Genomic DNA, 27,862 nt, shown 5'->3' with positions numbered 1-27,862 from the left:
GAGAGTATGTGTACCACATGTACCTGTGGAGGCCAGAAGAGGTCACCAGCCTCCCTGGGAGTACACATGGCTGTGAGCTGTCAGTGTGGGCCCTCAGAGCATCTTAACTGCTGAGACTTCTCTTCAGTCCCAGGAGGAAATATTTCAGGATCAGTTGTGCCATGAGATCACTGAAACAATGGAAGCCAAGGCATTAGAATTGCCCCAGGAGTCTGATGCTGGGGAAGGAAAGGCTGAAGTCTGGAGCTATACAGAGAGGGAGCTTGTCTCCCAGAGACCTCACACAGTTCTGAAAACTTGTCAGACCACCTTGCAGGACAGACTGGGGCTGAGACAGTGATGTGTCAGTGATGGGCAGGACCACACCCTGACCAGGACTCTCAGCTCTGCACTCCTCCTGCCCTCTGTTGAAGCCCGAGTCTCATGTCCAAACCCTGAAGAGGGACTTGGGGGCAAATGGACCTCTTTTCCCTCTTCTCAATATGGTCATATTGAATAAATCTTTTTCTGCTTTTCGAAATTGGTTTTTAAGATGATATACTGGGGACAAGTGGCTGAGCCGGTGGCCCAGGCTTTTGCCATGAGATATGTTAACATATCCAGTGTGCACAGTTTCCTGAGCCCCGAGCCTGTCTAGCTGTGCAGACACAGCAACTCCTGTGCTCTTACATGCAGAAAAGCAGGTTGCCCATCCCCACCACCACCATACACACAGTGCTCTCCTCAGGAAGGCCTAGCATCATCTGTACCACAGGGTCTGTCTCAGTTCGTCACAGCAGAGATTTCAGAGATGATGTTTCTTTAGTGTTGAAACTGTAGCAAACCAGGCAGACCCACAGTAAGGTTCATGCCACCCAGACAGGAGTGGTTCCTTGTGACCAATTCATGGCCTAAGCACTCCAAATGACACTTTCTATAAATGCTTTCCTTGATTTAGAGGGAGCAATGGAAGCAGGCAGAGTCACAAAGCCACAGCCCAGGAGAGGCTCAGGCTGTGGGTCTGCAGGATACCTGGTTGCACAGAGTGGTTTAAAACCCTCCATTCCTACACATACCTACAGAGTATGTGTAACTCTGGCTCTCTCACTCAGGCCAACCTCTCTAGGTACAGAGAGCTGTCCCGCTGCTGGCACAGGACCCACTGAGATAAGGGATGCTGTGGTCTCCCCCCGCAGGTGTGTCCAGGTCACCACAGCACAATGGACAACACCCCCATCATCTGTGACTATGGCTCTGGCTTCAGTAAGGTGGGCTTTGCAGGAACTCAAGTCCCTCTGGCTGTCTTCCCCACCATCCTTGGGAAAATGAAAAATGCCGTGAGTAGCCCCCTGGCTTCATCCTCCAGCCTCCTGAGCTGCTGTGGTTGCTGTGTCTGTGATAGCTCCCAATGCTCTTAACTTCCATACTGACCACTCCCTGTCAGATGACTCAAGAAGGTGGCCTTAGGGACAAATTAGAGGGCACGAGCAGGCAGCTTCCATCCTGGTTTGTAGGTTCCTCCATACCCTCCAGCACAGGCAGTTGTCTCTGGGTGCAGCTTCTCTTTATGTCTGGTACCTCTCCCTCCAGCAATCCCACCTGGGCCTCAACTGGAGTGACTGGCAGCCTTCTCCCCCCACTTCAAGGAGCCCTTCTCTGAGCTTGATTGGCAGTGCCTCTCCACACAGATAGTGACTCCTGCCTTCTCTGTCATTCTAGTAGCCACCAGCTTCCTCTGAAGTGCAGTGGCTCTCTCTCTATAAGGTCTTAATGTGGGCTGTACCTGAAGTCATCCCACAGCCCCACAGGACGGGGAAAGAAGCACACATTAACAGTACTGTCAGACTGTCATCTATGGGTGTGTCCAGAGAACCCCAGTAGATGCCTGGCACAATGGAGAGTCCTGAATCTCCACAGACTCTTACTCAGATCTATGCAGCATGTGAGTTATAAACCACATACCCATGTGCAGTAATGGAGAGAGAGGCTGTGAGAGTGTGGCCGACTGTCATGGCAGAGGATGTTTGTCTAACCACGGCCCAGAGGGGATACTGTGCAGAGAGCAGTGTGGAGGCCAGCGGAGTTCATGGCTGGTTATGTGGAATGAAGCAGAGGGTCATAACCTGGGAAAAGTCAGTTCACTATGAAGAGCATAACATTGAACATTCAGACTGTCTCCTCCCCTCCTGTTCAGGCTTGCCTTCCATTAGCCAGATTCCCTGTTGGCCTTGCCCCAGCCCTGGGCAGCAGGAGTGACTCCTGTGTACAGGATAGTCTGCTTCCTTTTCTTCCTCAGGTGAGAGACTCAGCTGTCCTCTAGGCACCATGACACTGATCTCTGTCCAGGGCTGGTGACTAGCAGTGAAGGGGGTGGGGTGTTTGGTGGGAGGCCTAGAGGGGACAGAGAGGCTGAACGAGGACAATTCTTTCCATTGCAGTCCTGGCTCGCAGACCACCAGGCCAGTAAATGGCTTCAAAGCTGGTTTTGGTCAGGCTTCATACCGGAACCCCACACTCACACAACCACACCCTGAAAAGCATCCGAGGAGGCACAGCATTGGCAAATGCCATGTCCCCCCTAGTCTGTCTGTCTGTCTGTCTGGCCTCACTCCACATGTTCCCAGCATTACATGGGGTCCACAGGGCACTGAGGGAAGTGTTTCTACTCGACAGAGAAGGGGGTGGGAGCTTGGAGAGGTGAGCAGCTCACCTGATGTCTTGACTGGTGGCTCTCAGATCAAGGCCAGAGCTATAGAAAGGGCAAGATGACTGAGAACAGGCTCTGGGCAGTGGGGCTGACTACCTTGAGCACAGGCCTGTACTGCAGCATGCCTGCAGCATCACTGGGATGTTCCACTGCAGCAAGGTAGTATTGCACCATGCTCTATGTGTCATGCACCACCGTAGCTCTGCCACGCCACAGCATGGTTCTGCCTCACAGCTGCACTGTGGCACTGCACCTGTGCAGCCCAACATCACTGTGTTGCTCCCATTGCAGCAAGATATCATTGTACCATGTAGCATGCACCACTGCAGTGTAGTTCCACCACATAACTGCATGATAATAGATGGTACCTTGCACCCATGCAGCACTGCCCAGCCCTATGATTGTCCTGTCACACTTGCACCTTGTCCCCAACCTCCTTGTCCCTCTTCCCTATTGCAGAAGTATCCCATGCACACTGTTTCTATCTAACTTAAGCATTAGCTTGTCCTGGAGACCCGATCTCCTCTGATGAGTGTAACTCAGGGTACCTCCATGGTCTCAAGTGAGTTAGTCTTCCACACAGAATGGAGCACCCACTTACCCTGTTTCCTTCTTTCTGTGCTCAGACATGGGCATACCGTGGTAGCTCTTCAGTCTTTGTCTTTTCTGGGCTCCCTGCTCCTTCTCATCCAGCTAGCCCTGCTAAATCTTAACAGCTTTGATCCTAATGTCTGTTTTTGTTTGTTTGCTTTGGTGGAATGAGGTGGATGCCTGGCCCCTTTTACAGCATGGAAAGTTCAATCCACCTGAAACCCAGCTCATGCTGCAGGCCCTTTTCCGGCGAGCCTTCCCTCTGATAGTTTCTCTCTGTTGGCCTCCATTTCCACACCTGCAATGTGAATGTCCTTCCTCGCAGTGACCCTGCGCAGCCTGGGACCTTGAAGGCACTTGCTCCGTTTGCTAGTAACCACTGCTGAAACCGTGCATGGTTGGAGAGCCTTAATGTGCAGCTTCCCACGGCCTCAGGCCACTGGTCATGTCCACACAGGAAAGCCATGTATGGTGGGTGGGTAAGCCCAGTCCCAGACTGCCACTCTCAGGGGCTGTCCTGTCCTGCCTGTGTTTTTCAGACCCTGCTAGAGGGGCTGGAAGAAGAAGACTGGTTTATTGGAGCTGAGGTCCAGAATAATAGACCAAAGCTGAACATACACTACCCCATCTTCCGGGGAGCTATCACCAATTGGGACAATGTACAGAAGGTGAGCTATACCCTCGGGGCAGGGGGGCAGTTGTGCCACAGCTACTGGCCTTGGCACTGATAAATGGTGGGGTTTTTGTTTTTGTTGTTGTTGTTGTTTTTGTTTGTTTGTTTTTTTTCCAGAGCTGGGGACCGAACCCAGGGCCTTGTGTTTGCTAGGCAAGCGCTCTACCGCTAAACTAAACCCCCAACCCTGTTTTTGGTTTTTTTAGTGGTTGGGGGGAGGTGCTGCTTTATTTATTGAGTTCTTATATATACACCCTTCCAACCCTTATTTTACCCTAATCCCTTTCAATTCCATAACACTATGTAGGAGAGAGAGGAGATTAGAGGGGAGAGGGAGCATAGATCTCTTTAGACAACTTCTTGCTGTTTAGGGACATGGAGTTCCTTGGGACAAGGCGAATCTTTGTAGTCAGGACAGCTCCAATTTCTTCTAGTCTCTTGCTCATGACTGCTTGACAAACCCACAGCACCAGTACCCAGCGGCAGCTGCCTCCTCAGAGCACATGCTGGCCCCTACTGGGGCTCTGGCATTTATACCCTTTCAAAAAAAGTTCCAAGCACTCCAAATGTCACTTGCAGAAACCATCTGCAGCAGGCAAAACCATACCCCTGCTAGAGCACGAGGCAAATCATAATCACCTGCTGTGAAGCAGCCTCTCATCCCCACACCTGGGATTAAAACAAAAACATTCACACAGCACAACTGGGCATTTCAAGAAACCAAATTTCTTGCTACAGGAGGGACTGCTGTTTGGGCCTAGCTCTGTTGCTGCACTCCATACCTCAGGGGTCCAAGTCAGGAGACCTCAGTTCTAGTCCAGCATCCTCTGCTTACTGCCCACACCACCAGGACACAAGGCATGGCCTCTGGGACCATCAAGACAAGGATGCCTTGTCTATAAGATAATAGGATGGTTCCTATGCTATCACATCTGGGAGGGAATGATGGATAAGTAGTTTTTAGCCTCAAGGAAGTAACACACGTGTCTGATCAGCCATCAGTGACACCTGCACTTAAGGGTGTGTTGCTTGTGATCCGAACCCTGAGGCAGCCATGATGAAGCTCTACAACTGCAGATTTAAGCCTCAGACATCTGTTGTCTCGTAGCCCTCAAGGTCAAGGTGTTGGTGGTACAGGGCTGTTGCTTAGGGCTGTGAGGGAGAGCCTGATTCAGGCTGCTCCCTGGTTTCTAGAAGACTTGCTGACAATCTTTGGGGGTTCTACCGCTTGTAGAGCATTACTTCAGCCTCCGCTCTCATCTCTGCAGGACATGTTTCCCTGTGTGTGGTTCAGCTTTCCCCCTTTTAGCAGTGTAGTTAGAGACGCACCAGTCCAGTATAAGCTTCTGGGAACCCAATCTTGGTCCTCTGCAAGAGTACTCTTAACCACTGAGTCATCCAGCCCAAGGCAAGGCCATTAAAGCTGAGCTGTGTGGGGGTATTCATTTGCCATCCCAGCTCCATAGTGGCGGAAGCAGGAGAATCAGGAGTTCAAGGCCAGCCTAGACTATTAAGCCCTGTGTCAAAACAAAAAGGTAACCAAATTAAAATGAGCCTTCTACAGTGGATCCAAATTCATGTGACTGTGGCCCAAGAAAAGATCAGGACAAAGATCTACAGAGCATGACCATGTGAGAATATGAAGGAGAGACAGGCCTCCAGAGGAGCCAACGGTGACTTCTCCATCTCAGATCTCCAGATTAGGTGTGAAGGCCAACCTGATCTAAGGTTCTAAGGACACACAAAAGTTCACCCTGTGGGAACCAATGAGTTTACTGGTCTGACTTAAACAACATAGGGGAGGGGTTACTGAAAGGAGCATAGGGGACCCCAAAACAGACACATTAGAATGTCTTCAGTCAGCATGGATGATGGCTTCCCCACTGTATTAGTCAGGGTTCTCTAGAGAAGCAGAACTTAATGAATCTATCTATCTATCTATCTATCTATCTATCTATCTATCTATCTATCTATCTATCTAGAAATGGAATTAGAATGACTTACAGGCTGTGGTCTGGCAACGATGACTGCCTATGAACAGAAGGTTCAAGAATCCAGTAGTTGTTCAGTCCATGAGGCTGAATGTCTCAGCTGGTCTTCAGAATATGCTGGAATCCTGAAGATGTCGGCTCTAATGCCAGTGGACTTGATAGTGAGAGCAAGAGCAATCAGGCCAGAGCAAAAACTTCCTTCTTCCATGTTCTTTATCTAGGTCACCAGCAGAAGGTGTGGCCCAGATTAGAGGTGTGTCATCTCACCTCAAAAGATCTGGAACAAAGGTGGAGCTTAGTTCAAATGGTCTAAGCAAAACTTCCTCATGGTTGTGCACAGCCGTTTTGGGGTTTGAGTTAATTCTGGATATAGTTGAGATGACAAGCAAGAATAGCTATCACCTGGAGCTGTGTTCCTAGCCATCCTAGCCCCGTCAGAAACCATAAGGCCACATGTAATTAGGGCAGAATGTTGTATAAATGTCTGGGAGGGGGCTGGAGAGATGGCTCAGTGGTTAAGAGCGCTGGCTGCTCTTCCAGAGGTTCTGAGTTCAATTCCCAGCATCCAATGGTGGCTCTCACAACCATCTATAGGGGTATCTGATGCCCTCTTCAGGCAGGCGGGTGTATATGCAGCAGAGCACTCATACATTAAATAAATAATATTTTAAAAATGGCTGGGAGGAGTGGTTATACACTTTGACAAGAATACAATGACCCTGCCTGTCCTCTTCTGGGAGGGATGTCAACAGGGTACAGGCTGGTCCTGAGATTTGCAAGCAGGCATCACCTGTCTAGTGAAGATGATGGCTCAGAGGCTAGCGCCTTACAGCAGGAATAAACAGCTAGCCTCCCTGGCAACCCTGTCATCTGAGGCTCCCACTCCTCAGTGTGGTGGGTGGTCTCTTCCATTTAAAAGATGAGGATGCAAATTTGTAATATGTAACTTGTTAAATTGTCCAGTATTTATACCACTAAAACACGAGACCCATAAACTGAGGCAAAAATCCTGCTAGTTCAGTGAGGTAACTTTATTTTCTGAACTATATACAAAATATCTATTTTCAAGCCTGATCCTATAATAAACTGCTAGCTCTATAGAAATCTCTTTCTCTCTGTGTCATCCCATCTGGCTAGTCTATCTTTCTCTTAGGCTCTTTCAAACCCATGAGGGTTCCTTAGCTCTCTTTCCTAGAATCCTGTTCTACCTGAATCCTGCTAGATGCTTCTGTTGTTCCTGCAAGTGCAGGGAAAATCCTTGTCTCTTACCTGGAGCTCCTTCCCGAAAGGCTTTTCCAAGCCAAGAGAGACAGAGCCTATCAAAGGTCCAATTGCTTATCAAAGAACTCTCTAACTCTTCCCCTATATCCTTGGTAGGCTGAACCTTGTCACCTTCATGGTGGGTGGCTCTGAGCCAAGTCAGTAGGGACCATTTCACCTTTACAGTTGGGTAACACAAGGTCATCCAGCTAATTTTGCCTCAGGTCATAGAGCAAAGACTAGAAGACCTCTTCCGATGGACTTGCCTTAAAGTAAGGAATATATATATATATATATATATATATATATATATATATATATATATATATATATATACCAGAGAAGGGCATCAGATCTCATTACAGATGGTTGTGGTTGCTGGGACTTGAGCTCCGGACCTCTGGAAGAGCAGTCAGTGCTTTTAACCACTGAGCCATCTTCCGTTCTTTACCATTCTTTCTATGGAGGTTTTTAGAGTCACACACAACCTGCATCTCCACAGGACACACCTAACTGCACCTGACAAACGCACTATCTCTCTAAGCTTGTATATGTTGCCGACAATTAGGTTTACTACGTATAATACATATCCTGTAACAGAGGCTCACTACGGTCACCTCGATGGTTTCGAGTAGGCACATATGTGGCAACTTCCATCATTGCTGGGCTTTCTCTGTGACACCCAAACCACCTGAATTTCTACCTCACCCCTGAATTTTGGTGTATGCATATGTCACCTGTAAGACCCTAGAGACCCTTTAGACAGCGCTGGGCTTGTCGACCCCTGCCAGCCCTATTCTATAACTTCAGACCTGGTGTATCGTCAGAAGCTGGATCACGATTCATCTTTCCTTGATGGTGAGCCAGAGGTGCTAGTTACATTTCAGCCATCCCTTAGAATTACGGAGTCTTGTCCAGGGCTGTTCCAGACACCCAGATCCCTGGATTACCGTGTGCAGTAGCAGTCCTTGCAGGATACCAACCAAATCCTTTCATGTGTTCCACGTTCTCTCTTGATAGGCTACAAAATCTCAGTGTTGTCACCACACCAACTGCTATGTACCGAATTGCTTAAAGAATAGTGACAGGAAATCTGAGTTTTTTTTTTTTTCTGCAGGCACAGCTTCAACTTGCTACATAGTTTAAAATGGCCTTGAACTTTTGACCCTGTTGGATCTATGGGGTGGGATCCATAAAGTTACAGCATGGAACAGTTCTCATGTGGCAGGTTTATTTAGGGAGATTGGGAGGGATTCAGAAGCTGCTTCTGAGTAGAGAGAAGAGGAAAGGGGGAGGGGAGGAATAACGGGACTCCAGAGTCCTGGCTGTTTAATTGCTGTCCAGGATCTGTTGGGCTATCTGTGGCTAGGAAAATGCAGGCCCAGTTGAAGTGGTCTGCAAGGGTAGACCAGAGCATCTGTGGGTTGCTTCTCTGGAGCTGTCCTGGGTGCAGATTTTGAATAAACACCTGGTCTTAGCAGGATTCCGGAACTCATACTGGTATTAGAGACAGAAGATAAAGTTAAATAGGTTCAGGAGAAAAAGATTTTTCTTAGGTGTTCACTTGAAACTTTTAGGCTCATGGTTTTGGTAGTTGAGGGGAGGGAGTACCAGGGGAGGGAATTTCCAAAACTAGAGAAAAGAGAAGAAATCCCACATTCTAGGATAGGCAATAGGTGAGAAAATTAGGCTGTTGATTGACAGGGGTACTTATCCAGAGTCCATTTGACCCATGGGAGGTGGATCTGAGTGGATTTTCTGAAGCTTACAAGAATCTTTTTTAAGTTTAAAAAAAAAAAAGAGATAGATTTTAGACATGTTAAATTGTAGTTTGGGGCTGGAGAGATGGCTCAGCGGTTAAGAGCACTGACTGCTCTTCCGGAGGTTCTGAGTTCAAATCCCAGCCACCACATGGTGGTTCACAGCCATCTGTAATGGGATCCAATGCCCTCTTCTGGTGTGTCTGAAGACAGCTACAGTGTACTTCTATATAATAAATAAATCTTTAAAATTACTATGAATTGTAGTCTGTACTGAAATCCATATTTTAGAAAAGGGTAGTAGATACCATATTTGTGTCTTAGTAGTGGCTTAGTAAACAATTTTTTGTTAAAAGCAGAAGCACTCCTTACGGTGAGCTCAGGAAAGACAGAAATCTTCCCTGAAGCAGAAGGGACAAGAGGGGCTTCTTCCCTCCATCCACAAGGCTGGATGTATATACATTTAGCACAGTAATAAACACCTGTAAGTCTGTAGTTAAAAGACAACCAAAGGAAACCTAAAATCTTGAACTGTTAACTATGACAGTGGATTGAATGGTGGAAGGCTTTACCAGAGATAGCCTGATCGTTTATCAGAACTCCGTTGGTCAACGTTAGAACTCTGAACTTTCAAAGTCCTAATGCACCAGTAGTGAGGGGAGGAAATTGGAAGCAGTTTGTATTCTTCTGTACACCTTGACTCACCATAGCACTAGGCTCTGTATCATTTGTATTTATCATTTGTATTTATCAACCTTAAGAGGCCTTGTAAACCCAAAATGCTCTCTCAGATCCTCATACCTCACATAAACTTTATATTTTCCCCATGGAATCATTGACTGTGAAGCACAGGTGGTGGATCACTGGGGGCCGTCACTGGACAGGGAGTTGAAGGTTAGCACCTACTAAGCATATCTGTTCAATATGTCTTTCCTTATCTGCTGGTGAACATAAAACCAGAGGCTAAGTAAGTTTTTAAAGATTTGCTATATATAAGGACACTGTAGTTGTCTTCAGATGCACCAGAGGAGGGCATCAGATCTCATTATGGATGGCTGTGAACCACCACGTGGTTGCTGGGATTTGAACTCAGGACCTCCGGAAGAGCAGCCAGTGCTCTTAACCACTGAGCCATCTCACCAGCCTCCACTAAGGTTTAATCTTGTAATTAACTGCATTGGTTCTTTGCATGACTTCAAATATATTTCTAAGCACATTAAAGGATATAACCCTTTATAAGGTTATTGAATTAGCTTTCATGAGACTAGGGCTGTTATAGTAGCTTTTGACATTAGAACTTGCAAGAGGGCAAGTGGTGTGCGGGTCCACCAGGGCAGGCTGAGGGCTTGAGGGTATGGACAAAGTCGCATTTCTCATGAGGAAGGAAAGAGTCACAGGCAAGGTGTTCTAAGGACACAGGTAGGACTAGAACTAGTTGGTACAAGCTGGAGAGCCGGGTGGTTCTAAGGCTAGTCAGCGACCAGCAAAGTGCTTCAGCAGACACGGCTCATCCAATACCTGGATTTATAAGAGAAAAAAAGGAACTGCGCCAGTAAAACAGTGAAGCTTTGCCTGAGGCAAAAGGTCTGTGGTGAGGATTGGCAAGAAGGGCCAGCTATAATACTAATGGCAGTGGCCGGGGGTTCATACGTTCCCAAGAACACTAGAGGGGTGCCAGATGCTCAATGGCCACTCCCTCAGATCCAGAATAGCCATGCCCTGTAACAACAGGTAGGCACTGAGGGATGCTGGTCCACTTTGATGTGTTAAATAGACACATCAGCTATTTGTCCAAAATTGGAGACCTGACTGATACATGATGGATAACAGATAGATGGTAGTGTGAGAGACTGATGATGGACACAGAGACAGATGCAGACGAGATGAGAAAACAGATAAATAGTAGACAATAAACAGGTAGCAAGAAGAACAGCTAGGTGTGCCAAGTATAGTTGGTAGATTTACACACGCGCGCGCGCGCACGCACGCACACACGCACACACGCACACACGCACACACACACACACACACACACACAGAGAGAGAGAGAGAGAGAGATTATTTAGATGGCTAATAGATGTATCAGATACTTAGATAGGTGATGGGTACAGCTCACCTGCCATTCTCTCTCCTGCAGGTTTGGCATTACTCCTTCTACCACTACCTCCGCATTGCCCCTGAGCAGCACCCTATTTTGGTAACAGATCCACCATTAGTCACCAAGGAAGCTAGATCCAAAATGACTCAGGTAATGGGTCCTGGAGCCCTGCAAGCCAGGGAGGGAGATTCCGACTCTGTCCTTAAAAGTTCTTTGTTTCTGCTCTGGGCCTCATTCTGCTTCTTCCTGCCATGATGGAGTTGTTGCTGGACTGATGGAGTTTAAGGGTGAACCCCAATCTGTGAGTGCTCGAACCAGAGCACAGAGGACAGAGTCTGCCATAGGCTGCAGTGGCTGCAGGAAGCTGTGCCCCACCCCAACTGCCAAAGTCCTCATCCCAAGGCTCAGCTTCTCCTAAAGAGGCAAGTGAATGAATCAGGTGGCCAAGGTGGTCCATCTGGCTAGCAGTGTGGAGCTCCCACATGCAGGCACAGGGCCAAGGCACGATCTCCACGTCTTAGAGGACACTTAGATCTGAAAACAGCAGTTCTACCTATCATGGTGCAGGATGAGCAGGATCAAACAGCCCCAAAACTTCTCTCTCTCTCTCTCTCTCTCTCTCTCTCTCTCTCTCTCTCTCTCTCTCTCTCTACACACACACACACACACACACACACACACACACACACACACACACACACCAGAGTAGATAATCAGAACGTGGAAACGGCCACAGCCGGCTCCCCTGCAGCCTGGGCATGGCTGGCTTCACTCAAAAAGCATCCAATGTCCATGATGGTCTCAGCAAACTAGATTGGAGTAAGAGGGCGAGACAGCCCCAGCTCAGCTGCCTGTGGCACTCCTTACCTGTAGCAGACAATGGAGCAAGGGTGTGTGCTTGCCAAAGAGGAGGCCTATGAGGAACTGTGCAGGCAGGGGCTGAATAGCTGAGCCCAGCAGAATAAAGACACACAGGAAGGTTCAAGTCTAATCCAAGAGCAGAAAAGCAGACGATTGGCTCCTGTGATTGAGGTTTTTTTCCCCTCCAGTCTTCTCCTCCTCCTTGGACAAACCACTTGCTCTCCTCAGCCCCTGACTGAGTCTCACTTGTCTATATAGACTCTCTTACAGCTGTACTCACGGCAAAGTGACTCCTATAGAAAGGTTCAAGCCCCCCTCTCTGGGACCATGCCTTCACACATGAAGGTGATCAGTAGTGATTTTTGGTGTAATTGTTACAAGTGTTAATCCTTCCATTTGACAGAAAGGAAAAAAACACCCACCCAACTCCACCATTTTGGGGCAAATTTAAAGCAAGCATTTATTAAATATTACATACTTACCCAGAGATGGATTTTGCTCAGGACTATTCCTCTGCAATTTCCCAGCTGGAATGGCCTCAAACCATGCATTGCAGGGGCTTATAAGGACGATATAGGCCACCACCGTATTTTCGCATGAGGCTTCGTTATTTCCCAAGAACTACAATTCACAACCTTCCAGGAAGTTAGCTGGTTTCTGGGCAGGTGGGACTTGCAGGTTAATTTGGGGAATTACACAAGGTGTGTGTAGAGTGTTCAAAATGCTGGTACAAGGCAAGAGCTTGAGCAAACTAGCCCTTTGACTGACAGTCAAACCCAAGCAGGAAGAGTGCCCTAGAGACCCTAATTAGGGAGTAAGACCGCTGTGCCCAGTGACTGGAAGATATGCCCAAAGGCATGCTGACAATCTGAACTCAGACCTCTTATCATGACACTAACCCCTTTTATCGGGCTGATACCTATCCAGTAGCCAGAGAGAGGCAGGCCCCCAGTGGATCTCACCATTAAGTCCTGATCCAACCAGTCTTCCCACAATCCATGATTGAAGTATCTAGAGGGAGCCATGGAGCTAGTGTCCTAATTAGCATTAACTGTCAATTTGATACAGCCTAGAGTCACCTGAAAAAAAGAGTCTCAATTAATTGCCATTATCAGAGTAGCCTGTGGGTATGTATGTGGGAGATTGTCTTAACTGTTAATGGATGTGGGAGGGCCCAGCCACTGGGGTAGGCAGCATCGTTCTTACTGGTGGTCCTGGGTTGTATAAGATCTAGAAAGCTACATTGAACAGGAGCCTTTGAGTGGGCCAGCAACACTGCTCCTCCCTGGTTCCTGCCCGGATGCGTGGCTCATCGTGAACGTCCCTTGGGGGTGAGCCATGACCAGCAAGTATTCACCAATAAAACTGTTTCCTCCCCTAAGCTGCTTTGGTCAGAGTGTCTTTATCACAGCCACAGAATGAAGCTAGAACTTCACAGCAGAGCCAACTGGAGATGGTTGCTGCTCACCCCAGGCTTGGTCTCCCTGGATCCACAGCCTGCTGCAAGATATACTCACGAGCACGGGGGCAGAGTGTGCCACCCGGCCAGCCAGCATGCCAATCTTCCTCCCCAGATCCTATTTGAAACCTTCAACTTCCCCGCCCTGTACCTGGCTAATCAAGGAGTCCTCTCCCTTTACGCTTCTGGCAGAACCTCTGGTGAGTGACCCTATGGGACCCCATCCTTCCCAGACACACACTGTCCAGTTCTTGGGGTTGGGGACACTCACCACAGCAATGCAGTATCTTCCTAAAAATATAAAAGGATAGGAGAGGGATGTCCATATAGGTTAGTAGGTAAAGGAGCTTGCTGCCAAGTCTAATGACCCAAGTTCAAACCCCAGGACCCACATAGTAGAAGAGAACTGACTCCTGAAGATTGTCCTCTGACCCTCACATATATACAGATGTGTGAGTGAACGCACACACACACACACACACACACACACACACACACACACACACACGGAGGCACACGTGCTTGAGGTGTTCATTTTAGACTCTTCCAGGCTCATAGTGATCCTCACTTCATAATAAGAGCCCTGAAGATGCAGAGTGAGGCAAATGCAAAACAGCTGGTGGGATAAGTTGGCACAAAACTGTGCTCTTTGTTCTTGTTCTTTAAGATTTTTTATAGTACGCATCTGTATGGGTGTGTCTGTGCCCATTCGCCTCAGAAGCCGGAGGCATGGATCTAACATGGATTCTAACAGGAGTTAGAAGCATTTGTGAAGCCTCTCTCAGGTCCTTTGCTTTTAACTGCTCTAGCCCCCAAACCGTAGTTTACATGGTCCCTGACTGCAGAAACCCCACTGCCCTCTACTTCTCATAAGCTGGTTCTCCAGAGTTAAAAATCTTCCCTGTCCCCTAGCACAGTCTCCCCCTAACTCCCCATCCTCTTGGGGCTCCAGATTCCCCTCCTCTTTCCAGATATTCGGGCTCAGTCACCTGACAGTCTGTAACTTTTCAATCTAAGATTAAATTAGCAGTTGCCAGCTGCTAGCTGAGGAAGACAGGGCCATGGTGCTTCCTTATCTGTGGTCCTCTGGTGAGCTCTAAACACCCTGTACTGAAAATGGACCATGATGACTTACATTTTACACATGCCCGGCTCTCGTTCTGACGCCTTCCTGTCTTTATCCGGCGGATACAGAATGCTGGACTCGTTTCTTTCTTAACTGATCTCTTAAGGAATACTGAATGAAATTAAGAGCATTAATGAGGTCTGACACATGGGCGTGCTGTCAAAACGATCACAGCCACACCCAAGAATCCCGTTTCACCACCTTGCCCCTCCCACACACTGCATTTTCTATTGTTAGTAGATGGAGCTGGGCAGTCAACATGCGGGCGCTGCTGGCTTTTCATCCTGTTCACTACGTGCAGGTCTCCGGCATCTGATTGACTGATCAATCGATAGCTCACTTGCTCTTCTTGCTAAGCCATGGTAGTGTGGTTCCACGTCAGGAATGTGCCAAGCTTTTGTCTACTTATCTGTGAATGTCCCTTTGGGGTGTTTCAGACTTGGAGGGTTATGGGAAAGCTGCTATGAACGTTTACAAGTCTCTTCCTGTAGCATGTGGAACATCTCTGTGGTCCTCTGTGGCTCTTCCACAGTGCTGCTGTGTAACCCTTCTATTGTTGTGACAACATGCCAGACAGAGGCAGCTTAAGGAGGGGAGGGAGGGTTTGGCTCACGGTTTGAAGGCCCTGTCCATCTCTGCAGGGAAGGCATGGTAGGAGGAGCGGACAGCTGGCCACATGGCAGAGAGAGATGAACACTGGTGCTCTGCTCACTTTTTTCTCTGTATTCAGCCAGGACCCCAGCCCATGGGATGGTGCCACTAATATTCAGGGTGGGTCCTACCTCCTCAATGAACCCAACCTGGAAGCTTCATCACAGACATGGATCGTGTCAAGTTGACAATATTAACTATCCCAAATGCCAGCTCTTGGGTTGGCCAATATTCTTATTGTGGTCATTCTCATAGAAGTTCAGTAGGGGGCTGGGGTTTGGCTCAGTGGTAGGCGCTTACCTAGGAAGCGCAAAGGCCCTGGGATTCGGTCAGCTCAAAAAAGAACCAAAAAAAAAAAAAAAAAAAAAAAGTTCAGTAGGGTCCCCTGCTTTTAATTTGTGCTACCTTCATGGCCAAGGGCACTGAGCACATCCTCCTGTGTTTACTGGCTGTCCATGTCTACTTCAGCGATAGAGTGACTTTCAGGTATTTTACCAGATTCTCGTGAGTTCGCCTGTGTGTTTCGACATCTCTTTCCAGTCATGCTCAGAGGGCTTTAATCAGATTGACGTGTGCAGAGCAGTGCTCCACTTCTCCTGCCGACTGTCTTTTCAAGAGCAGGTTTTCATTTCTACAGAGTCCCATGTATCAGTGTTTCTATGTTTGGTGCCACACCCAAAAAATCATTTACTGGACCCAAAGTTTTTCTGATTTCTTCTAGACACTTACAGAGTTTAGTTTAACAGTTCTATGGTCCATTTTGGTTGTTCCATTGTTTGGATTATTAATGTATCCCATAAGATAGGAACGTGTTGCTAGTTCTGTGGTGTTTATTGAAAAGATCCCTCTTAGCTATGGACAATGGAGGGGTGCTAAGGCAGGGAGGGTCACTCTCTTTGGGAAGCCAACACACACACAAAAAACCCACAGCTCTCACCTTAAAGGAATAAGAGGTAGGTTATTGTGGAGCCATGTCTAATGACAATGGCCAGGAGCATAGGTTACCCCAACTTCCATCTTCCAATGTGTAAGTAGGGTTATAGATCAAAGAAAGTCAAACAAGTTAAAACACCTTGGTGGGTACATCAGAGAAGCAGCTACAGTGAGATGAGGGATGCTTTTCTAGATGCTATTGGATGGCATTCTTTGAATATTCTATCTGATGGAATTCTTTGGGTTGTTGGGAGCTAGTGGATCTGCTAAAGTAATAGATTTCAAGTTGTTTTAATCTATAAGTCACAGGACTTTAGTCCCAACACAGAGGCGGGCAAGGAAAGACTAATCCAGGGGTTAAAGTCAGAGGATATAAGGTAGTCTCTGGGCCTGCAACCTTCCAGTATCTCCATAGTAATGAAGTTCTAATCATCCTCATCGGACACAGCTTTCCAGACATTCTCAGTCACAGGGCATATGGCTGCTAGTAGGTCTCCAGTCCCTCCATGCATGCCCTACACCCATGGGCCCATGTGTAGCACTAACTGGACTCATGGTTATCCATAACAAAAACAATGTGGATGGCGTGACATTGGAAATAAGAGAGAGTGAGCTACTAGGAAAACCAGAGATAGCTAATAAGAGAGATGATAGAAACACATTATGTAAATACACATTTCCAAAGAATACATAAAAATATTAAGAAAAGAAAGTAGGGGGCTGGAAAGAGGGCTCAACACTTGAGAGCACAGGCTGCTCTGTCAAAAGACCTAGGTTCAATTCCCAGCACCCACGGAAGCTCATAACCATCTGTAATGCCAGTTCTAGAGGATCTGAGTCCTTCTTCCAGCCTCCAAGGAAAGGCACCAAGCAAGCGTGTGGTGCGCACACGCGCGTGCGCGCGCACACACACACACACACACACACACACACGGGAATGCACAGGCAAAACACTTATACACACAAGAGAAAAATAAATAGATCTTTAAAAAGAAAAAGAAAAACAACAACAAAAAACAGAAGAGACTTATTGGGGACCAGGGACAGAGATAAGAGGACAGGAGGAAGTGGAAGATAGATAGCAGGACCAAGCTAGCAAGTACAGAATTGTCTCAGTGAAGCCTGTTATTTTGTACAATTATTAAATGCCAAATCAATCAATCAACCAATCAATCACATTCTCTTTCCTTCCTTGAAAAGCCTATGTGCTTTTTGAAGATGAACTTGCCATGTACACCGGCTGACTTCTGAGCCCAAGGCTTGTTCCATCAATTTTTATTTTTCTGATTCTAGGCCAATACCAAATGGTCTTGATACCATTGCACATACTGAGTCTTTCAATGAGGTGAAGTGTGTCCTACCCTCTGGATGGCCTGATTTGGAGATGTGGGCTCTGCTAGGTCTTCAGTATTCCTGCATGGAGTGTAGAATCAGGTGGTCAGTTTCTAAAATCAACTGAAAACAAAAACCAATGAAACAAAAACCCTTAGATCCACACCCTTATAAAAACCCTCAGCACCACACCCCTCCCTACAAAACCCTTGGCACCACACCCTTCCCTACAAAACCCTCGGCACCACACCCCTACAAAAACCCTCAGTACCACACCCCTACAAAAACCCTCAGCACCACACCCCTCCCTATAAAGCCCTCAGCACCACACCATCAGCATCACACCCCTCCCTACAAAACCCTCAGCACCACACCCCTCCCTATAAAACCCTCAGCACCACACCCCTCCCTATAAAACCCTCAGCACCATACCCCTCCCTACAAAACCCTCAGCACCCACACCTCCCTATAAAACCCTCAGCACCATCCCCCTCCATAAACAACCCTCAGCACCACACCCCTCCCTACAAAACCCTCAGCACCACACCCCTACAAAACCCTCAGCACCACACCCCTACAAAACCCTCAGCACCACACCCCCACAAAAACCCTCAGCACCACCCCCTCCCTATAAAACCCTCAGCACCATACCCCCATATAAAACCCTCAGCAAACCCCTCCCTACAAAACCCTCAGCACCACACCCCTACAAAACCCTCAGCACCACACCCCTACAAAAGCCCTCAGCACCACACCCCTACAAAAACCCTCAGCATCACACCCCTCCCTACAAAACCCTCAGCACCACTCCCCTACAAAACCCTCAGCACCACTCCCCTACAAAATCCTCAGCACCACTCCCCTACAAAAACCCTCAGCACCACACCCCTCCCTACAAAACCCTCAATGCCACACCCTTTGGGTTCTGCTTGGGGCCATGTTGAAAGTATGGCCAACTTTGAAAAGAGCCAGAATCTTACAGGCCTCTAGAAGACTGTGGCAAGTCTGAGAGGTCTCTGGGTCCCTCTTGGCATTGTGATGGGACCTTGGATATCCAGACCATGTCTGTCTATTGTCAGATTTAAGTGTCTCACAAGCTCTAATGCTGTTGAAAGGGACACTATTTGTTATGGTTTGAGTGTGAAATGTCCCCGGCAGGCTTGAGTTCCTGTGCCACTGTCAGCTGATGGGGTTAGGGCAGTGACTGGATCCCAAGGGCTCTGATTGCTGATACAGTCATAATCCCACAGTGCCTAGGAGGTGATGGGTGCTAAAAACAGGGTCTGGATGGAGGGTGTAGGTCATAGTGGCATGCTCTTACAGGGTCTGTCTGTCCCCTGCTTTTGTTTCCTCTATTTCTTGTCCGCCATTTACGAGAGCATCTGCTTTAGCCTGTGCTCCTGCTATGCGCTAAGCCTCTTGACAGTGGGGCCAACTGCAAGGACCATCAGCCAAAACTCCTCCCTCCTTTTAAATCATTTCTCTCCAGCAATTGTCACAGGATGGAAAGCCTCATGCATTTTGATAAAAAGTGAATGTGTCTGCGGGTGTATGCGAGCATGTGCATATTTCTATCTGTGTGTGTTTGTGTCCTTGTACATGTGAAGGATAGCGGTTGATATGGAAAGTCTTCCTCAGTAGCTTTCTGCCTTGTTTTACTTTTAAAAGACTGTCTTGGCTCACTAGACCTAGAGAAGAACTCTAAGTTTTGACCAGACAGGCCGGCCAATTCACCCCAGGGGCCAACTTGTCTCTGTCCTCCATTCCCAGCCACCCAGGGTTAGGGTTACAGACGATGTGCCCATCCTCAGCATTTGCAGGGATGCCGGGGATCTGAACTCAGATTCTCAAGCACGCGTTGCAGCTCTGGCCAACTTTACCATCTCTTCTTTCCTGGTTGTGCATTGCTATTGAACAGACAGTTGGCACACATATATTCTTTGTTTTGTCCTACTTTCCAGACAGGGTTTCTCTGTGTAGCACAGGCTATCCTGGAACTTGTTTTGTTGGGAAGGTTGCCCTGGAACTCAGAGCTCCATCTGCCTCTGCCTCTAAGTGCTGGGATTAAAGTCGTGTGCCACCACTGCCTGGCAAATGTATATTCTTTTTTTTTTTTTTCTTTTTTTTTTTCGGAATGGGGACCGAACTCAGGACCTTGTGCTTCCTAGGCGCTCTACCACTGAGCCAAATCCCCAACCCCCAAATGTATATTCTTTAACAAGTTAAATTACATTAATTTATTTATTGTGTGTGTGCTATAGTGTAAGTGTGACGATCAGAGGACAACTTTTGGGAGTTCATTCTCTCCTAATATGATGTAGGTTCCAGGAATTGAACCCAGTTTATCAGGCTTGGTGGCAAGTGCCTTAACCTGCCTAAGGGATCCGGCCAGCACCATGGCAAATATATTTTTGACAAACAACATTTACTTTATTATTTCCAAGCCAGATGGGCTTTTTTTGTTTGTGATTTTTTTTTTAATTGTTTCATTCTTTTCTATTGACTGCCTTGGCCTCGCTGTTCTAAGTGGAGGCTATGAGGATACAAATTCCCTGATTTTTCCTCCAATTTTAGATGGAGGTCATTCAGCCTTACAATGTTAAGCTGTGGGTTTCATATTTTCTTCACCAATTCAAGTAAGTTCTCGTGTGTTCTTGTCTACTGAGAATGTCTTCTTTTCATCGGGACTAAATATATTGGATTTTGTCAAAATGTAATTTATGCAAAGCAATAATTTGACGATTTGCTACAACGGAGAATCAGTCAGGGAGAGAGTCCCAGTGAGGGGTTGTCTACCTTAGGTTCACCTGTGGGTGTGTCTGTGGAGGTTATCTTAAGTTAACCGATAGGGGAGACCCAGCCCACTGTAGGTGGTACCATTCCCTTGGCAGGATGTCCCAAACTGTGTGAGTGAAGAGTTGAAACTGAGCACAAGGAAGCAAGTGAATATGGGTGCATTTGTTTCTCTCTGGTTTTGACTGTGGATGTGCTCTGACTAGCTGTTTGAAGTTCTTGCCTTTAACCTCCCCACCACCACCACCATGGCAGACTACTACCTGGAATTGTGAACTGAAATAAACCTTTTTCTTTTAAGTTGTTTACATCAGGGTGGGTTTTTTTTTTTTAATTACAGCAACAGAAAGGAAGCTAGAACATGTATTTATTGGCATAATCATATAACTTCTTTCCTCCTCTTTAAGATGATGAATTAATATTGATTTTGAGTTGTGGAACAAAGGCCATTTAATTTTTTAAAAACCCATGCTGTTGAAATCAATTTGCCAAAATTTCACTTTGGAGTTTTGTGTCTGTGGCTGAGTGACTTGTGTTCTTCCATGTTTCAGGGACCATAGTGTGTGGGTGCATGATGGCCAAGGTCTTGAAAATAGACTGTCGTGTTCAGCTGTTGCAGCTGAGAGGGGACTAACTCTCTGTCCTCTGTCACAGCTAGAATGGGAAGCCCCTGGACTTAACCTGCTTAATTGAAATGTGTAGTTCTCGATCTCCAGGCTCAACAAGGAAAAGGAGAGAACCACCCAGACTCCAGTCAGCCCCAGAAGATACAGTGTCACATGCAGTAGGCCCCTCACCATGCACCCCTTAGCATGTCACAGCCTCTCTGAACTAGCAAGCCCGGAGCCCTTGCTAATTAATGCACACACCTCTGCCACCATGTTCATGCTTCCCCAATGCAGGGGCACCTCCCAGAGAGTTCCAGTGCCCACCCAAGCATGGGCAGCACTTTTTCTCTTATCTCTTTGGAAGCTATTGGTAAAATTGCATGTTTGGCTTAGCAAGAAAACCTACAAAGCTGGTGGTCAGCTGTCATTTCAGTTCATGTCCTTTGGGAAGAAGCTGGCTCCTTGGCCCCTTTCCCCTCACCAAGGCATGCTGTGTACCCCACATCATAATGACAGCGTGTTCTCTTACGCAGGAACAATTATTGAATCTGGAGACGGGATGACCTACTTTGTGCCCATCGCTAACGGCTATCCTTTGCACCTGTCAACCGCCAAGGTGGACACAGCTGGCCAAGACCTGACTATGTATCTCATGAAACTGCTGTCAGACAATGGGAATATGTTAGAAACCACAGGTAGGAAACAACTATTCTCAGACACATAAACCTGGGTTGTGTATAAGGTCCTTCACTTTCAGTGAGTAGGTGCATAGGTGTATTCGGAGACTAAAGGGCAACCTCAAGTGTCAGCCTCAAGAATGCCATCCACCTCTTTTGATACAGGGTTTCCTGTTGGCTTAGAACTTGCCTTTGAGGATAATGTATGATTATTCTATTGCAGAGGAGAGTTGACCAGTACCCCATAAGCAACAAGGGCCTTAGGTCTTTGACTAGGGCTTAGACAGGGTAATGCTTGTCCCCTTTGTGCCCACTTCCTGGGCTAGATACAATATGCACATACAATATTCCCCTAGCTTATACGATATGCCCAACACTGGTTCCCAATAGGCCATTGGCCTTTCTGGTCTTAGACAAGGAGCCCTAAAAAACAACATCGATTAGAATGATGGCAAGAACTGATCAGGTTGCCACTCTTTTTCTTTTCTTTTCTTTTTTTTTTTTTTTGGAACTGGGGACCAAACCCAGGGCCTTGCGCTTGCTAGGCAAGCGCTCTACCACTGAGCTAAATCCCCAACCCCCACTCTTAGAGTGTGAACATGCTGAACAAGAGTTCTTCCAAGACACTCCCAAATGCTGATTCTGCTCATCCTTGTAGATGAAGAAAGTGGACATTTAAAAAGGATCACAACAACCAAAAAGAAAAAAAGAAAAAGAAAGAAAAAGAGAGAGAAAGGAAAAAACACAAAAAAGGCAAAATGCAGAATAATTTGCTCAAATCCAAGTAAACAGCAGAGGTGGGATGTGATCTAGAATTGCTTTACCAACACCCAAACCAGGTGAAGGAGGAAACATTAGGATACAACAGAGTCCCTGAAGCCAGGGACAGAGAAGGGAGAAGCAGATAGTGTCAAGATGGGAGGAAGGAGCAGAGGACCCTCCAGGCCTTGGAAGGAGATGGAAGAGACACGGACAGGAGGCTAGGTTAGGCCAGGAGTAGCAACACATACATGGAATCATGGCACTTGAGGGTAGAGGCAGGAGGATTGGTGTTCAAGGACATTTTCAGCCACAAGTGTGTTGGAGGTCATGAGCCCCTATTTCAGAAGAGGAAGAGAGGAGGAGAGGAGAAGTGGGTGATTGACATAAAAGGAAGTGGGGAGAATGGGGAAGAGGAGAAAAAGCAAGGACGAGAGGAGGAGGAAGAGAAAGGGGGAGGGAGAAGAAATAGGAAGGAAATGAGGAAGGAGAGTTGGAGGACAACTTAGAGGAGGAGTTGGAGGAGGAAGGAGATCTGAAGGAGATGAGTTGAAGGAGGAAGTAGAGGAGGAAGAGGTGGAGGACAGTGGTTTTCAAGTGGAAGTGGCAGCTGGCAGTGTGCAGGGCAGGTGGGGCCAGTAGGTGAGCAGTGTAGGGAGGTCCCTTTTATTCAAAGCTCCATGGTAACAACAGATACTATCTCAGAAGACACATCTGACCTCCAAACCTTTTGTCAGAAACCTAGAAAGGAAAGGGGCATCACTTGCCACCGTTTTCTAAGCAAGGGTCCTTACCAGATGTGGTCAGTCCTCCAGAGAACCCGCAGGCATAGGGTGTTCCAAAAATACCCAGGTAATGAATGCGAATTGGATTTTCTTGGCCCCACAAACACCATACATGGCAGGGTTATGCTGAAGAGACCCAGCTCTGTGCCTCTTGTGGAGAGGGGCTACTTCCCCATGCTCCTAGTCCTTCTAAAGCCTGGCCCATAGCCTGGCCAAGACCCTGCTGGAGGGGTTACATGGACACGGTGGCTGCCTAAGAAAGGGCCATCTCCCTATGTCTGCTCCCCCAAGTAGCACCCTACATTCCCCTGCTTCTTGGTCTTCCTTGCCTTGCAGTTGACCTTGAGCATGTCCGAGACCTGAAAGAAAAATGCTGCTATGTGGCGCTGGACTACGACATGGAGATGTCAAAAACTTCAGAACCCTCCTTCCTGAAGAAATTCACATTACCAGATGGCAAGGAAATCAGTGTAGGGCAGGAGACTTTCATGTGCCCAGAGGTGCTCTTCAACCCCAGCCTCGTGGGTGAGTCCAGGGTGAGGGGACAGTGGTTCAATGGCCAGTCAGAAGGAAGGTGTGGTAGTGTGTTGGCAAGCATTCTGCTTCAGGATTCTCCTGCTCTAAAGTTTCCCTGGTACTGGCTGCTACTCTCTGAGCTGCCTCCTACACTCCTGTTACTTTGCTGACCCCTTGACTTCTCCCTGGAAGTCTTAGTCTGATTGCAGATGGGATGGAGGGCAACCACAGAACTCTCTTCCATGGCATGCTATTTATAACTCTGCCACTGTACAGGATACTTTGAAATGGAACAGTGAAGCCAGTTAAGGCAGAAGCTCAAGGCACAGACGTTTGTGAAAGCTTTAAGCATCTGAATGGCTTGTGGGTTTTATATTATTATTATTATTATTATTATTATTATTATTATTATTATTATTATTACTTCTACTATCATCATCATCATCATCATTATCATTATTGGTGGGCAGGGTTTCTTTGTGTAGCCCTGGCAGCTTGAAACTCACTCTTTAGATCTTTAGACCAGGCCGGCCTCAAATTCAGAGATCAACAGGCCTCTCTGCCTCCTGAGTGCTAGAATTAAAGGCATGTGCTACCACTGCCCTGCTCCAGAGGGTTCTAATGACTGTTAGCTTGACTACTGTGTTCGTTGATCTTATTGCTGTGAAAAAAAAAAATACCTGGCAAAAGCAACCTAAGAAAAGAAGTTTGAATGATAGTTCAAGGTTATTGTCTATCAGGAATGTGAGGCGGTTGGTTGGCCACACTGCATCCACAGGCGGGATGAATGCTGGTGCTCAGTTCCCTTTCTCCTTTATACTATGTCCAGGATCCCCAGTTCATGGTGTCGCTCACATTCAGAGTCAGTCTTCCCTTGTTAATTAACTCAATCTAGAAACTCAGACATGCCTAGAGGCTTATCTCCATGGTGATTCTAGATCCTTCATGCAGGCAGTATTAGCTCTCAGAGTCACCCTCTCTCTGGAACAGTGAGTGATTGATCAGCCAGACAGTGGTGCACACTGGGATGCAGAAGCAAAAGGATGACCATGAGTTCCTAGTCAGCCTGGACTACACAGTGAGCCATTGTTCCAACAAAAAGGAAGTGATGGGTTGTGAAATCCCCATGGAAAGGGACAGTCACAGAAAGCCAACATTTCCTACGATCTAAGTCTTCAAGTCCTTTGTGCCGTATGTGGACACACTCTGTGGTTAGCGGGGCTTAGCTCTCTATTCTACGCTAAATAGTATAAAGTGTGAAGTCTTTCTCTGCTTTTGGCTTTTGAGATAGGCTCTTGCTATGTAGCCCAGGCTGGTCTGGAACTCATTATATAAGCCCAGGCTTCTCTTAAACTTGAGGCAATCTGCCTGCCCTAGTTTCTCAAGACGTAAGATTGTAAGCATGGTAGACCACACAGTTTTTGAAGGTATAATGAATGCCAGTGTGAAGAAGTCATTAAACCCTCTGCCAGGCACACCCAAGGCACTTCATTTTGTTAGTTCTTTAGCCCTTAGCCCAGGGTCACCATGGGTGCTGATTGGCATGCACTGCCCTCCAGAGACATGAACTATAGCTACAAGATACACTAACCGTTCAAGGATGGTGTTTGTTGCTTGCTTATGGGACACCTGAGAAGTGAAAGCAGTTGCTTAGTGGCACCTTCCAAGGCTGAGTCAGGACATTGCCCTGCCAACACTCACAAAACAGGAGACGTCAACCTTGTGTGAGACACTGGAGGTCAATTCTTGTCAGTATCAGTGCTGGTGGGTCTCTCCAGAATCTGGAATCCTCCCCAAAATACTAAAAAATGGGGAGCTTCTGATCTCAAAGCACTCTTGTGCATTTCCCTCAGGGAAAAACTACCCAGGGATCGACATGCAAGCCCAGCAGAGCATCACATCCTGCGATAAATCCCACTGGAAGAATCTTTTCGGTTATATCATACTGTCTGGTGGTACCAGTACCTGTTCAGGCCTACGATTCCGGCTGCAGAGAGAGATAGCAAAGCTAGTCTCTCCAGAGCTTTCTGTGAAGGTATTGGCCCAAGCCTCACCGGGGCCCTTTAGGGGTTGACCCATGAGTAGCTCTAGAGTGGCTAAGGTCTAGGAATTACACCAATAATCAAAAGTGACAGAAGTCCTGATATTTACATCAGAGACGGGGAGAAAGAGGGAGGGGTAGGGGTATGGTAGGGGTAAGGGGGAGAGAGTGAGCGAGGCGAGAGAGAGAGGCAGGCGAGGAGAGAGAGAGAGAGAGAGAGAGAGAGAGAGAGAGAGAGAGAGAGAGGATGCGGGAGGATGGGCATATGGGAAGGGGCTGCAGCCTGCAGGGTGGGCAGTGGCAGAGCTGGGATACTGAACATCTGATCAGAAAGTGGCATCAGGGATGGTGAGCTATGGGGGGGGGCGGTCAAGCCGAGCATGTAGGCTCCTTTTGTATTTTACATGACCATGTGTGTATGCGTGTGAACACAGATGGCATGTCCAGCTTTATACATGGGTTCTAAAGATCTAACTCAGGCCCTTACACCTGAGCCTAGCTCCCTAGTCTTCTTCTGAAACAGATGCCATTATGTAGGCCTGGCTGTCCTGGAACTTGCTATGTTGATCAGCCTGTTCTAGATCTTCCTGCCTCTGACCCCTGAGTGTTAGAATCACAGGCATGTACCAGTGAGGCTCCCACACCTTTTAATTTAAAAACTTAATTTTCTACCATGAGGGTCCTAGGGGCGAACTGAAATTGTCAAACTCGGGCAGGCACATTTCCTGAATAGCTTTCTGATTAGTCCAGAGTGGGGTCTTGATGTGGGTTTTCTCCTCCCTCCAGGTAGTTACCTCTCCGTATGCCAAGTATGGTGCCTGGGTAGGTGCCTCCATCTTGTGTTCCCTCCCTATGTTCAAGGACATGTGGATCACAAACCATGAGTATTTGGAAATTGGCCCTTCTGTCATATGTAGAAGAACCTTCTAAGTGGTGGCTTTCAGGTTCCATCGCCTGGCCCAACATCACCATGCCCAGGCTGAGCCTCAGCCATACTGAGCAGGGCATAATCAAGAAAAGCTCATAGCAAGGCCCCCTTTCTCCCGAAGGACAGTAAAAGTATGTGACAAGGGCTGACTCCGCCTGGTGTCTGAGTGTCCCCTGTAGCATCCCAATGGAGCAGGTGCTGATTCTTCTGGTGTATTGGACAGGAGAAGTCAGCAGTGCTGCATAACAAGCAACCCCAGTTCCCAGTGCCACAAAGTGTGGTTTGCCAGTCGCCCTGCTGCCTGCACCCTGAATGACAGGTCATCACCCTCACTTGGGACCTTCTGGTATAGCAAACATCAAGTGCAACATTGTCACTCATTGTGAGTCTCGTAGTGCCATTTTTGTGTTGCTATAACAGAATACTTGGGAATCTATAGAGAACAAGGGTTTATTTAGCTCACAGATTCAGGAACAGGACACTGGCCTCTGTGAAGGTCATGTTGCCTTATTAAAGCATGGTGCAGAGTGCTGTAGGCTGAGACAGTAATAGTAAGGTTGACTGTCCTTCCTCTCCTCCTCCTCTTGTCCTTCTTTGTTATTAGGAGCCATTGATTATTTGGGAATTTCACATCGTGCACTTCAGTCATACTCACTTCCTAGTCCTCTCATGTCCAACCTCCCTCTACCTTTGTGACTTCCCTACCCCCAAAAAAAGAAGAAAGAAAGAAAAACGTGGGGTGCCCATACACTCACTGGAGCATGGTCAACATCCCAGTGGCTGTCCCATTAATGACAATGGAGTCCTTCTCTACCTGCACCCCCTGCCAGAAGCTGGCATCTGTGAAGAGCTGCACTTCAGCATCCCTGTCATGATTAAGAGTTCTCCTTGATGGCTTCCTGTTAGGCTGGTGTGTGTGTGTGTGTGTGTGTGTGTGTGTGTGTGTGTGTGTGTGTTCCTCTTCTCTCATTATAAAGCCACAAATGCCATCAAGGGGCCCCACCCTTATAACCATTTAACTCCAGTTCCCTTCCAAAGCTTCCAAATAGCATTAATATATAGATTTGGGGACTTGGTTTCTGTGGTAGTTTGAATAGGTTTGGCTCCCATAGATTCATGTGTTTGAATGATTGGCCCATGGGAGTGGCAATATCAGGAGGTGTGGCCTTGTAGTAGGTGTGGCCTTATTGGAGGAAGTGTGTCACTGTGGGAGTGGGCTTTGATGGCTCCTCCTATGCTCAGGCTTGCTCCAGTACAAATGATACCTTCCTCCTGGCTTCCTGCAGAAGACAGTCTCCTGGCCTCCTGTGGATCAAGATGTAGAACTCTTAGCT

General features: G+C 47.4%; 1 protein-coding gene across 2 annotated transcripts; it reads left to right on the top strand.

Moving 5' to 3' along the window:
* Nucleotides 1-1,109: 1,109 nt before the first annotated feature.
* LOC116890825 (actin-like) lies at nt 1,110-27,862 on the top strand. 2 transcript variants are annotated; one of them, XM_032891335.1, is made up of 8 exons: nt 1,110-1,316; nt 3,787-3,945; nt 11,099-11,209; nt 13,495-13,579; nt 21,356-21,517; nt 23,380-23,568; nt 25,413-25,594; nt 26,387-27,063. In XM_032891335.1, the coding sequence occupies exons 1-8, from the start codon at nt 1,200-1,202 to the stop codon at nt 26,528-26,530; spliced, it is 1,149 nt and encodes a 382-aa protein (XP_032747226.1). In that variant the 5' UTR covers nt 1,110-1,199; the 3' UTR covers nt 26,531-27,063. The 2 variants fall into 2 exon arrangements, with proteins under 2 accessions (XP_032747226.1, XP_032747225.1); XM_032891334.1 differs by lacking the exons at nt 1,110-1,316; nt 3,787-3,945; nt 11,099-11,209; nt 26,387-27,063 and adding an exon at nt 27,133-27,862 and having other exon boundaries at nt 13,277-13,579.

Source organism: Rattus rattus, chromosome 2 (assembly GCF_011064425.1).
Source record: "Rattus rattus isolate New Zealand chromosome 2, Rrattus_CSIRO_v1, whole genome shotgun sequence".
NCBI classification, from domain to species: Eukaryota; Metazoa; Chordata; class Mammalia; order Rodentia; family Muridae; genus Rattus; species Rattus rattus.
The sequence above is the reverse complement of the archived record's forward strand: the minus strand, read 5'-3'. Positions and strand labels throughout refer to the sequence as shown.

Coding starts and splice junctions, on each gene's coding strand:
- LOC116890825 (XM_032891335.1), top strand. CDS start 1,200: ATGGACAACACCCCCATCATCTGTGACTATGGCTCTGGCTTCAGTAAG. Junction 1,317..3,786: donor TTGGGAAAATGAAAAATGCC/GTGAGTAGCCCC, acceptor TGCCACTCTCAG/GGGCTGTCCTGTCCTGCCTG. Junction 21,518..23,379: donor GAATATGTTAGAAACCACAG/GTAGGAAACAAC, acceptor CTTGCCTTGCAG/TTGACCTTGAGCATGTCCGA.